Source organism: Lepidochelys olivacea (assembly GCF_965140295.1).
Source record: "Lepidochelys olivacea isolate rLepOli2 genome assembly, chromosome: 1".
In the NCBI taxonomy this organism is placed as follows: domain Eukaryota; kingdom Metazoa; phylum Chordata; order Testudines; family Cheloniidae; genus Lepidochelys; species Lepidochelys olivacea.
This window is the reverse complement of record NC_140411.1, coordinates 243778151-243791778: the sequence shown is the minus strand read 5'-3', so window position 1 is coordinate 243791778 and position 13628 is coordinate 243778151. Positions and strand designations below refer to the sequence as shown.

The window sequence follows — 13628 nt, the reverse complement described above, 5'->3', positions numbered from 1 at the left end:
ATTGTCCCGTGTCCTGATTCTTATTTCTTTTTATAGGTAACCTGTCTTCTCAGAGTGCCCCTTCAGTCTTGCCCCCCCAGCAGACCCTTCATCCTCCTGGAAACGTCCCAGAGACTGGACAAAACCATCTGTTACAGCCCCTTAAACCATCTCCTTCTAGTGAGAATCTCTACTCTGCCTTTACCAGTGATGGTGCTATTTCGGTACCAAGCCTTTCTGCACCAGGCCAAGGTAAGAACTTCTATGGAATTAATGCTAAGTCTTATACCAGGGAGTTCTCAGCCTCAAAATACAGTGGATTGACTTCAGGGTATGGCCTGTGCTTAGAGACTGATCAGGGTGTTAGTCTGTCTCTTTGTGAGGCCTAGCACACTATTTGCAGTTAGATTTCTAAGTTTTCAGGTTGGGAAAATTAGAGGTGAGGTAATAAAGGGGTAACATACTGCCCCTTCTGCTCTAATGGCAGCACTGAAAGGTTAGAAAAACCTGAAGAGGATGAAAAAAATCCTTCAGAAAATGCAGCTAACTCTGCAGTTATATTGGCCAAAAAATTCTGGGGATAGGGATGTAAAACATGAGCACACAGTGGAAGGGGGTAGTTAATAGCACTCTTTTCCTTGTAGCCCTCAGACTGGGCATTTATCCTTCTGCTAAGCTATTAAAGCTTTAACTAGTCTCTGGAAGGCTCTGCTTGGTATTTGGGGGCCTCCTTTCTTCCACTCATTAGGGATTGTTGGTCTATTTGTGTATTCCTTTATTCATTTCTGTGATTCACAATTGTTCGATTTTTCCCTATAAGCTATTTTACAAATATTTTAAATTTGTAAATGTTCCCATGAGACTAGTTGAATGCAGCAGTGTCAAGAAGCTGCTGGTGTGTTTTGTCTGAATTACAGTGTGGAGTAAAATGTAGACATTGATAGAAAAAAAAGATCAACAAGCAAAAGAATGGAAGATGGAAAGCCGCTCCTTCAGAAACTTTTCATTCTGAGGATTCTCTTCCCCTTCTCCACTAACCTGTTTCGGAAATATTGGGGCTACTAATCTGTAACTTCCTGTGTCCTGAAGTTGTGCAGTGTCTTATGTAATTGAGAGAATGCCTTTGCCAGGATTTAGACTCACCTGTGGAGTGCAGCCTTATTCCTAATGGATTAGGTATTGGAAGGTAGCACTGTTTTAGTAAAAAACAAACAAATTTGACCTATGAGTGGAGGAAGAGTCCTTGTTCCTTGTACTGTGTACATATCCCCTACTCCACGTCTTGAGGCTTGTTCTTGTGTGCTGTGTTACTGCATTTCACCCATCCAACCTCAAGTTGCTAACATCTTGTAGTTGTGTTCTGTCTCTTCTCCTCTCCTTTCTCTGTTCTTCCCTCTTGTTTTATCACAGGCTGTGCGAAGTTTAACTGTGCATCTGAGCAGGTGACGTTCAAGCCTGGTGGCAGGAGGACCCGATTTCTGAGTACGCCCTGCTTGGCTCTTTGTGTGTAACACCTTTACTCCTTCGTCTTTGTTTTTTTTTTTCTGCTGCTTGGATCTGATGTCTCATGCAGCCCATTCTCTTCTGCCTCTTTGTATTCCCTCCACTTCATGGCTCTGCTTAACTGCTCTTAATACACCTTAGAAGTTTGGGTTCTCATGTTAAGTGTCCTGTTTAATATAGCCCTTAACAAGGGCCAAATAACTTAGATAAACTTTTAGGAAAACTTGTCTGTGGGAAATAGTGATCTTCAAGGAATTAGCAGAGAATATAGGGAGGGAATCACAAGGTATATGAATATATGGGCTTTTCCTTATGGTTTGACTTACGATTGTTACAGACAGTACTTGTTGACACCTGAGAGACTTCTGGGGAGAAAGTCTGCTTCTCTTCAGTAGCACTGACAAGGTGGCAGTGAGAGATGGCTGCCCATTCCAAATTATAGCAATGGGGGTATATGGTGTGTGCTGTCTTTCCTAATAGGACAAAGTAGCTGCCTTAATGAAAATGTTAAATTTGTATGGCTTCCTTCTACAACACATCTCCCTGTAGGGTGGGTAAATCTCTGCATGCTGTTCCCAGAAGTGCTCTGGGTAAATGCTGAGGTAATCAGAATTGCCTTTCTCATAATCACTGAGTAACTAGTGACTAAAACTGGCACTGTTTAAAGGTATTAGTCATGTGTGAAAGGAACACTAAGGCCAAATGATCACATTCCATATTAGTAGCCAAGGGAGCTATGTTCAGAAAGGACTCTTCATATTGAGGACTGGAGCTGATTAAACATGCCATAGGTAGAGGGTTGTGGTGAGATGAAACTCCTCAAAACACCCCTTTCTTCCCACCCCACAAAAAATACTCCACATCCTTCTTATTTAAGGCCATTCCAGTTGTCCTAGCAAGCTAGTTCAAGTTTAAAAGTGGAGGGGGCAGGGAGATAATAGGATGGGTTTTTGACCTATGAGCCTCAAACTTCTGATGTGGTTATTTGAAGTGTTTAAATGCATGGGCTAAGGCTTCAAAAACTATGCTTTTTTCCTGGGGGTGATGCAAAATACCACTATGCTTCCAGTGTAGACAGGACCTTTGAATGCTGTGACACTCCTTCTCCTCCTCCCCCCCCCCCCCCAATCACTGGTACGTGAGAGCTGGAAGCCCTATGAAATGGTCTTCATTTGCCCCATTTCACACAACTTCCACAGACTTTCGCATTTGTCCTCCTACAGCAAGCAGCAGCTCAGCTGGGCTAGGGATCTTTGTGGATGAACTCCAGTGAACAAAGCAACAGTTACAGAGCAAGCCTTCTACAGAGACAGCTGCAATGGAACTGACTAAATTATCCTCTTTATATTGAGAGGAGGGTGAGAAGAGTTCTTAATTGTTGAGTTTTTCAGCAATACTTTAAACCCTGCCATAAACAAATTCCCAATATTGGGACTAAATGCACCATTAGTGCATAATTGCTTGTGTAACTTTTCTCCTCTCCCTGCTGCTTGGCCTCCAAACCACACAGCTTTAAAAGCTTTGAGCAGATAGATTAAGGTATTGAAGGGATGTGTAAAGAATGTCCATTTGGATTTGCAAGTTTTATAGTTTCTTTTCCTGGAAGAAGTTAAATTCTTAGAAAATCTGGGAAAGCATATATTTTAGTCTTCCCTGTTCCTTTTTTGGGAGGGTAATGTAGAGAACAGGAGGGGGGTCACTCTTCACACTCGGCCTCTGAGATTGGCATTGTGAGCTGGATGTACTCACCGTTACTGCTTTTTTACGTGTTAGTGTGCCGTTAGCTTGTCACAACCTCAGTCCAGCTGTCAGTCCTCTTGAGGCAAACTATAAAGCCTCTCCTGAGAAGCAAGTGCCATGCTGTGGTGGGATGGATTGTTTTCTCTTCTGAAATTTGACATTGGTGGATGGACTTTCTGAAAGGTTTATTGTAGCTGTCCTGTAAAAGTGGGTAATGCTTCTGATAGCGCAGCTTGGCTTGAATGCTCAGTTTGTTTACAGGTTGCTTGCGTCCTGGAATCTGATATGCTGCCTCAGCCACTTCTGGAGGGTGGGGGAAAGACACCTAGTTAGAAACGGCAATGAAGAGGAAACAGTGCATTGATCAATAACATGCTTTTAACTATGCAGCTGGAGGAGCTGATTGGTACAGGCCCAGTAGGGGTATCTGTAACTGTTGCACTAACATTTTAGAAAAGATGCAAGGGGGATGTAGTAACAGATGGTGAGAGTACATGATCCACGCTTGGATCCTCCGAGTACCCCACAAATTCTCAGACCGATGAAAGCCATGAGGGACACTTCACCTTTCCAGATAGAGGTGGGAGATTTTTTTTTTTTTTTTTGGCTGTTGCTCTTGTGGTAAACAGCCAGTGATTGAGATGTACCAGCTCTAAACGTCAGCACATCCCTAACATTCTTAAGATACCACTAGATTTCAGAGAACTATTGGGGAACAAACATATTAGTCTCTTTTTGTGTGAGTACAAATGGTGAAACACTGTTTTGTGGTCTGGGTATTTCCATAGAACATCCCACTGGGCTCTCAATGTAACTGCAGCCAGTGGCAGTGTCCAGCTGTACAGTCTCCTCTTTCTCATTGGGCTTTGTGTGCTGTTTGCTGATATTAAACACTTCTCACTGTTTCTCTTATTTTAACAAATTACTCTTTCTTTGTGCTTCAGGGAAGATGGTGAAAAAAGTCTGTCCTTGCAACCAGCTCTGTAGTAATTATCTTATTTCTGTTATTTCTGGTCCCTGTTGATGAGGTTGCCCTCTGATCAGTGAAGCCTAACCTCTGTGAATCTGTCTCCAGCACAGCATCTGTCTCTGTCTCGGTTATCCCCTCTAACATGTGTTCCTTTGCTAACATGTTAATAGATTCTGGCTGCCTATTAATTTTTGCAGACTAGTGGGAAATTAACTGCTGCTCAGTACTGTAGAGGCTTGCAGGCCCTCAGCTTAGCTGTGGAACTCCTTGCTGATTGGTAATGATAGTGAACTGTGAAGTAGGATCAGTTGCACACAGCGCTGCTGAGGTGCTAAAATTACCCCTTTGTGCAGCAGGATTTGCTTGTAATGACTATGCTGAAGGGGTTTGCCTAGTCTTGTCTCCTGATTCCATTGCAGAGACTCCTTCAAGATCTTAAAGGGTAAGGATAAGCCATTAAATGGCTTCAACATGTGCCCCCAAAACAGGAACAGTTTAGATATGCCTAATCTAAGTGTGCTGGTATTATCTAAGATTATCTTTGAGGGTGGGTGCTCAAGCTGGTTTCCAAGGGAGGAAATAAAAGGGGGCAGAGAATGAAAGCATGATGGAGTAATAGGCTGAGAGGAGAAGTCTGTTTTCATTTCAAATCCTTCATTATGTCACCAGACAAGAAACTGGGACGTTTGCTGTGGCTGAGCAGGACTGGAGAAGGTTGTTTCCATTGAATGCCATGAATCTAAGCACTCCCCTTTCAGACTCTTCTGGATGGCTCTAGATTTGGATTAGAGCAGAATAACCAACTTCTGAAATTTAAAATCCCTGAGAATGTTTAATAAGATGCTGTTGATAAGAAATGAGCCCTGTATTATTATTTATTATTAGCTCATGTTTTACAGCACAGGTTAATCCTACTCTGTCCCTGCTGTGAGGCTGAGACAGGTGCTCCTAAATTAACAAAATCACTTCGTAGACAACAGAAACTACTCAAAGCAAGCATTTCAAAATGTTTGTAAATCCCATTGCACATTTACAGGGGAATACGCACTCCGGTATCTCTTGACTAAATGTGCCCCTCTCTCCTAAACCCGTGTCTGTGGATTATCATGGATACATCAGGGTATGAGCTGTAATTCCAGACCAAAATGTAACTGGGTATACAATATATAAATGTATTGAGCAGGAGGGTGCAGATGACTGGCCATCAGGAAGGGGTTGAGAGGTGCTGTTCCTGCATGAACTCTTGACTATGGAATGTGGTGATCTTGCTGTCTGTTTTGGTACCTCCTCTTCAGTACCTTTTGCTTTGTCACTCTTGCCTGTTTATATGGGTTCCAACTTCACCCTTTCACTTGCTTTGCTGCCTTGTCAGATAATTGTTCCAGGTCTCTTTCACATTACACATGCTTGAAATTCTCATTGTTCGATCACATTTTCCTTAGCACACTACCCGGTATGGTCCTCTTACTCTGTTCCTTTTGAACTCCCACCACATATGTTTGTGAGAGGCCCTCCGTTCTCTTCCCCTTCATCTGTATTGCTGCATGGGGCTCCTTGCTCCTAATGATTACACTCCTATTATTAGGTACTATAGGTGGGGAGAGGGTTTCATGTTTTCTAGGCAGTGCTGGGAGAGGGGACAGCATTACTCACTCCAGTAGCACATTGCTCAGTTGCTACAGGTAATAAGTATGTTGTCTGTCTTTTTCAATATCGTAACAAGAGCCATTCCAGCCGAGATTTGGAGAGGTTGATGCTCTTTCCAGGTATGAGGGTCCTGAAGAGAGATGTCTAGGGAAGTGAGTAACAGAGAGCCACTTCATTTGTTTCAGGTGGTGGTTTTGGCTTCTAGCTTTGTTGAGTAGTGAGATGGTGATTTCGCTCATGAGGTTTTTGATGATTTTTGTCAGACATATCCGTTCAGCACACCTGGGTTATCCCAGATGCTGTCCCTGTTGTAACCTTAGTAGCAAGCCAGCGATAATTGTTGTGCAAGCCTCTTAACCCTGGTTGAGAGGCAGGTGTCCAAGGTATGCAGATACAGCACTGGTGAGCATCTTCCCTGTATTTTGAGGAAGAACGGTTCTTCTTTGAGTGCTGGACCCTATGTGCATTCCACTGGGGTAGACATGCGCACCATGCGCCTGAGACTGGAGAGTTCTTGCGAGTAGTGTCCATTGAGCTGCACCTGTGCCTCAGCTCTCTTCATGATCTGCACCCTGTGTATAAGAGACTGGCAGACTGACTGCCTGCCTCTCTGGTTCATTTTTACTGCTACAGGGCTGGAGCTGGAATCCTCCACAGTGTCCAGAGTTTCTCCTTTCTCTTCATCCTGTAAATATATTCAAAGTTACATTATTCTTAGGGTTTTTTTTAGTGTTTTTGAGAGTTATATTTAGCTAGTGTTTAGAATCCCCACCCTGGGGAAGCTTCTTGGCATGGGACGGGCTTACACCCAGACCTCTGCCTTTCATCCAGATGTTCTCTTCACATAATCTGGGTTCCTGGTACATTTGGCATCCTGTGGAGTGGAGCTCATTGGGTTACAGAGCAGCCAACCTGTACTGCTGCTTACTCGGCGTTCTGTATCATACGGGCAGAGTTGGAAATGAACTGGGCGCAAACAGTAGCTGCTACTTACTCGTTTTTTAAAAAATGTGGTGCCAGGGGAAGGAAGCATTTGTTCATCACGAGTACTGCCGCTTAATATGAAACCCAGTCTTCCCTCCTCCCTCATTGCCAAAAGAGGAGCCTGGTGTGGGCAGCAGCCGCTCAATTCCTACACAGCTGCTGCTTGCAGCACTTCTTGGAAAACACACACATCTACAAAATACTTTTCTAATCTGAGAGACTAGCTAAATGAGGCCTTGTAAATTCCCCCTTCAACATGTCCAAGAATCGAAATGTAGTATTCATGTGCATGGCTTTTTAACTCTTGCTCCGTACTGTTCCACCATTGTCATGGTTCCTAAACTTCGTAGAAAACTAGCTGTAACCTGGCTCTTGATTCTGCTGTTGTCTTTGTACTTTTAGGGACCAGCAGCACTACCACAGTTGGGGGTACAGTGAACAGCCAGGCACCCCAATCTCAGCCTCCTGCCATAACTTCCAGCCGGAAGGGGACTTTCACAGATGACCTGCACAAGTTGGTAGACAACTGGGCCCGTGATGCTATGAACCTCTCAGGAAGGAGAGGTGGCAAGGGGCATAGCAACTATGAGGTAAGAGATTTCTCTCCTTTATTTCCCTCTTGAACATGCATGGATGGAGAGCTGTCACTGCTAACATAACTCGTTGTCTCAGTGTCAAAACACATATAAAGAAGAGTTTCCATGTAGCCAGGCCAAACTAGGGCTCTAGGAGGGAATGAGCCATAGCTTACATGTGGAGGGCTCCTACCACCTGTTCTGTCAGGCTCTAGAGCGAGGAAGATCATGATATCTTTTGAGAAGCACCCATTTAACTCAGTTACATGGAAGGGGCTGTGGATGGAGGGGAACTGCTTCAGCCACACTTAAGTAACTTCTCTTTGGGGCTGGGTTTTCTTTCAGGGCCCTGGAATGGCAAGGAAGTTCTCAGCACCAGGCCAGCTATGTATTTCTATGTCGTCCTCCCTTGGTGCTACGCCTATCTCTGCAGCATCAGCTACCTCTCTAGGTCACTTCACAAAGGCTATGTGCCCTCCACAGCAGTACGGTTACCCAACAGCGCCCTTTGCAGCTCCCTGGAGTGGGACAGGTAGTCCAGCACAACAACCCCTTGGTCAATTCCAGCCTGTAGGAGCTGCCTCTTTGCAAAGCTTCAACATCAGCAACTTGCAGAAATCCATCAGCAACCCCCCAGGCTCCAACCTGCGGACCACTTAGCCAGACCCAGACTCTGCTGTGTAGAACTTGGGACAGGAGATGGGGAGGGAATTAGGGCCCTGTATCAACTACTAGTGCTGCACTGAACTGGCTATTTCTGCCAGAATGGGAATGAGCTTCCCTTTTCCAACCATTGCTGTCAGCTCTCGGTAAGGAGAGTTTCCCCATTTCTGAAGGGGGAGGAGGGTGATGGGCACGAACACTCCTGCTCTTGTATAAGATGAGCAATGAAGATAGAAGTCACTGGATCAATGTGCTCTAACTGTAAAAGTACTTCGGTTTGAGTCTGAATCCACATGTGCTGAGATGGGAGAGTTTAGTCTTAGCATGAGGTTTTAACACACTTCTCATCTTCTCTGAAGAATCAAGGTCAGGAGAGAAGCTATCCAAATCTCCCTCTTCTCCCCAAACAATCATCCTTACCTCCTGAGTGGTAAGGCACATAAATGGACTTGCAGTGCAGCCCATGCTTGAGAGATAGGTCATTACTGCTTTAAGTAAAAGATATTAACAGCTTTGACTGCAGCATTAGAGCAATTTAAATTGTTTAAAAATAAATTTTAAAAAGTTCCCTGCGGACATGTACTTACCATCAGTTTTGATGTGGAAACACTGTGATATATAAATGTTGTTGGACAACAGTAGTTTAAAAATGAGTGGAAAATAGAGGGTTAAAAAAAGTTAAAAAGAAAAAATGGAAAAAAAGCTAGCTATATCCTATACTTATTGGAGACACTTTAACTTTTTCCTTTGTATTTTCATTGTATTAGATAAATGTGAATGTAAAATTGTATAAATGTACTTGAATACTTGTCTGTTCTCCCAGTATGCTTGCTGGATATTTTAGTGCCTTGGACTTTTATTGCTTCTGCAGTTAGCATCACTTCCTCAGCAGGTCCCAGCTGGTCAGAGCAAGTTAAGGGAAGAATGGACTATTCTGTACCTAGTGACTGAGATACCAAAGGGTTAACTATATATAAAATCAAAGTTACAGTATGACTATATATATTATGTTAAATTGTGTATATATATAGTCACACTGTAACTTGGATAGGATAGGTGTTGGAAGGAGGGAGAGCCATTGAGGCTGAGGTTGGAACAGAGCTTTGGGTGGTGGGGAAACCTGTCCATGTTGACAGAGTAAGCAGTTGATGGCACAATGCTAGTGTAACAAGGGGTGATAGGCAGAAGTGATGGAGGGGGAAGAGGAAGCTCAAGTGAAACTAACAAATACTTCCTAGAGCCTTAAGAAGGCTGGATCAGAACAGAGGATGGGAAGAAAGTGCATATTTTGGAAAAGTTCAACTTTAATGGTGTTTTGACTATTAAGCTGTGACATGGAAAGTGGCTAGGTGAGGGTGTGTATGGAGGTGGAGCCATTACCCTTAGGGGGATGGAGTTATCTGCTGCGATTGCTTTTCTTACCCTTTTTTTATCCATTCGTGCTAGGAGTAGACTTTCCTGGTGCGATGTCCATTGCCGGCAATGGATGCACTCGAAACAGCCGGCATCAAGGAATTCCCTGTTTTAAGCATGCAGAGGACTTATGATTTTGTTCACTCTAAAGAATTTAAACTGGTACCAGGACCATAACTAACTGTGCCATCTTTTAGTAGCTGTATTGTACCTTCTACTTCTCAACTCATTTTCCCTTTTTCATACTGAAAAATACTGGTTCCCTGTTCAATGTAATAATACTGCAATCAACCAGTATTACTCTGTAGTGCTGCAACAAGCTGTGAGCGGTCAAAGTACTGCTTCCTGGTACTTGGGAGTAGCTCAGTGGTGTCCTGGAAGTGTCTGCACCAAGGAAATCTTACTCGCATGAATTTTCTGTGAGCACTGCTCCCTTGTTGGGGGGTCTTACTAGGGAATTTATACTTTCTGTGGATGTTTTGCTCCTGTCTCTAAAAGCAAATGCACAAGATGTGTTTCTTTCCCTTCACCTGGTTTTGATGTTTACAGCAGCTTTGTCAGCCAGGTTACCACTGGCATATATAGGGTGGAAATGAAGAGTCTGAGGTTGGAGACTAGTGGCAAGGTGGCTGGGTTCTAACAGTTTCTCAGTAGATTTTTTTTTTAAAAAAAAATTCTTGGCAAATAACACAGGCGCTATAGAACCACAGAATGAGAGAAAAGATCTCACCGTTGTGTATGTGTGGTTGGAAGAGAATGTCTGCTGGTAAAATGAATCAGAAAGCCTCTGCTTTCTGGTTAAAATGACTGGAGAGGAGGCTCCTGAATACACCAAGTATGGGTAGGGAAAACAATGCTCTGTGTAATGGAGTAATTGTACGGCTGAAGCAGTAACAGGAGTCGGGCAACACTTCGTGGCAGAAGAACTGATCGGCTGAATGCAGCACATGGTTATTTAATTATTTTGATTTAATAGTTTGAGGTCGGTTTTTCACTTAATGTTATGCAAGAAGTGGTTTTATTTACCATTGATTTCCCTCCTGTGGATGAAATAACTGAAGTCTAGAGGAATAAACTAATGCTACTGAACTGTTAAATTATTTTGTGTTAATATTACACTTTGAGTACCTTTTTTCCACAAATCTGTTTCTGAATTACAAATGTTTTCTTTACATTATTTAACAATGTACACTGTAAAAAACAAAAATACACACAAATAAAATGAATTCAAACGTTAGGCTTCTGTGGCCGTAGTTAATTGTATGTTTTGCACTAAATCCAGGCATTGCGCTTCTTGTACGATTGCGCTTTGTGCTGCAGTTTGTTACCTTTGTAGAATATTTAATGAAATCATTCAAATAAACCAAACCTGCTTTTGTTGAACTGTGGGTTTTCATTTTCAGCTGGTTCCCACTTCTCCTTTCTCCTGTCACCTGGAGTATTTATTTAGCTGTAGATGGGCTCCTGTTACCTCGCCATTAGGGCAGTTTGCCACAGGAAAGTACTAAAACCCACTCTGAGACTAAACCTCTCAAAAGCAGTGATCAGTAATACTATCTGCCCTTTAACCGACCAAAGATTCTCCAAGTAGTATGGAACAATAAGTAGACACAGAAAATAGTTTCCACAAAATCTGAGTAAACTTTGAGGGGGCAAAGGCTAATTCATTTTTTTGACCTGCAGCAATGAGAATCTCTCTCCTGGTGTGGTTTTCTTAGGTTATACTCATTCATAACTTTTGAGAACTGGCAACTTTCCCAGTTTTCTGTAAATTGGATACTAGCTAATATCTAAAGGTTTTATGCTGCCTCTTGGTATTTCTATACCAAAGAGGAGTCTATATCTGCTGAAAAGAGGTTTTTCCCACATGCTCAGGGTCTAACTGATCCACCAAATTTAGAGTCAGGAAGGAATTTTCCCCGGGTCAGACAGGCGGAGACCCTGGGCGGCTTTTTGCCTTCCTCTGCAGCATGGGGCATGGGTCACTTGCAGATTTAAACTAGTGCAAAGGGTGGATTCTCTGTAACTTGGAAGTCTTTAAAACCAGGATTTGTGGACTTCAGTAACTTGGTTAGAGGTCTGTTATAGAAGTGGGTAGGTGAGGTTGTGTGGCTTGCAATGTGCAAGTGGTCAGACTAAATGATCATGATGGTCCCTTTTGACCTTAAAGTCTATGAACCTGAAAAATCTCCTTTCAGCAGTTGTTTTTGCTCTTCTTTCTCTGCTGTGCCCCTCCCCATCCTTCTCCCTAGAAACAGGATGTGCTTTCAGCAATGGGGAGAGAGGAAACTTACTAGAACAGAGCCCGGAATGATTCTATACCAAAAACTTCTGGCTACTGCCAAAAGGCATATGCTTTTTTTTCTTGTTCAAGGAGCCATTGTGGGAGCTAAGCTGACAATATGCTGACTCATTCGCAGTCTCACTGCAGTCGTCCTTGAGGCCCTGAGTTAGGTGGGCATTTCAGTGACTTGATCCAGAAGAGGCGTGGTTAATCAAGATTTGTCTTGTGGAGCGACTTTGGTTCTGGAAAGCTTCTTTGGCTTTCTAAATATTCGTTTTTAACCATTAGTGTATTTCCTTTTAAAACTGCTTCTGTTTTGATTCATACCACCTCAAACTGTGGTCGTGTAAGAACTCAAATCAAGTAAGTGGAAGTCTTGTGAATACGTGCTGAAAGTCCTGTGAGGAGCAAGGTGTACAGGTAGTTCAGTGAGATGGGACACTTCCCTCCATATCTGCATCACAACACTGCCCCTGTATTGTGCCCAGGGTCAGACCACAGTTGCAGGAGCCTGGTCCTTACTCTGTTGAACTGCTATGACCACAATATTCCTTGGCTAATCTTGCGCTGCCTACATGTACCCTCTGCAAGTTCCCTTTCTAACAAAAGTGCTGTCTTATTTCAACAGTGTGGGTGTGTGAACTCACTATTGTCAAATACTGAGATTTTTTTGTTATTGATAGGCATTCTCCTCCCAGAACTGTGGTGATCCCAGAAAGGCTGCAGTAGTGAACTGCTAAATAAGACTGGTCAACTTCAGCTGTACTTGGAGGGTTTTATGAATTCTCTGTAGACATACTGCTAACTACAAAAGCTCCAGAATTAGCTGAATTTTCTAGGAAGATGTGTTGGATGTGAGAGAGCTTCTGCCAGTAAAGTGTAGGCTACTGAGGACCTGTATTCACTCCTGCTGGAAACTTACTGCTTTTGAGAGGTAGGAAGTGTATGTGTGGGAGAAAACCATGAGTATGCGTAGATGTTGAAAGGAGAAATGTGTAATGGGAGCAGCTGCAGGGCAGAGGAGCACAGAACACTCACTAAATCAGTCCAAATTAGTCACATATGCATTTTTCTACCTCATGTCATTTATGGTGTGCTTAACCTCCACTCCCACTGGCTCATTATAGCATTGTTCCTGTACTTGTATTGTTGCTGGACAAGTTACTGTTTCACATGTGACACCAATGTTACTATGAGACTGATGGAATTAAATGGACAGAAGAGCTGCTTCTTGCTTGGAACTTTAACTTCATCCCATTTAGGCTAGTGATATTCCTTTCCCATCCTTCAACTGGAACTGAAGCATCTGATCATTTTCACACTGTCACTTTAGGAGAGTAATCTTCCCTTTGAACTAAGCTAGACTGATTTTTGGTTTTAACCTGTACTTCCTCCTTAGGTTGCTCTTTTTCATTTACCTCTTATTGGTCAAGTGCTAAGGCCCAGAATTAACCACAGCTGCACTTCCAGTGAGAATGAAGGTACAAGAGGGTAATAACCACCTTGCTTTACAGCTGTTTGTTGTCCCTGCTGCCCCCCTCTTAGAAGTGTAAACTCATTCCACTGACATTACTGCTGTCTAAATACAGTAGCTACTTTAGATTCTCTGCTCAGTGTAGATATTAAAATTTTAAAATGGGATTTGACACTTTGTGGTTAGTGACTGGGTTTTCAGTTTCTCACTTGTAAGGTTATGGTACAGACTTGCTTTCTTTTTCCCCAAGACAAGAGTAAGTTTTAACTGAGTTGCATTAAACCATGAGATGTTACTGTAACAGGAATATGTCCCCTGCCCAAATGACTGTTTTATCTTCCAAACAAACATACTACTGTCCCCTTGCAGTTACAAATGAGATTATTCAACTAATGC

General features: G+C 43.0%; 1 protein-coding gene across 3 annotated transcripts in view; it reads left to right on the top strand.

Moving 5' to 3' along the window:
- Positions 1-10857, top strand: part of LOC311523963 (serine/threonine-protein kinase WNK1-like) — a 171532-nt gene extending 160675 nt beyond the window's left edge. Inside the window, exons 26-30 of one of the 3 annotated variants that reach the window (XM_084634575.1) lie at positions 37-231; positions 4167-4208; positions 4862-4906; positions 7226-7413; positions 7744-10857. In XM_084634575.1, the coding sequence (XP_084490701.1) occupies positions 37-231; positions 4167-4208; positions 4862-4906; positions 7226-7413; positions 7744-8058 (785 nt within the window). In that variant the 3' untranslated portion in view covers positions 8059-10857. The remainder of the gene's footprint in view (positions 1-36; positions 232-4166; positions 4209-4861; positions 4907-7225; positions 7414-7743) is intronic. The other 2 variants (XM_084634576.1, XM_084634577.1) reach the window with 2 other exon arrangements.
- Positions 10858-13628: the final 2771 nt, after the last annotated feature.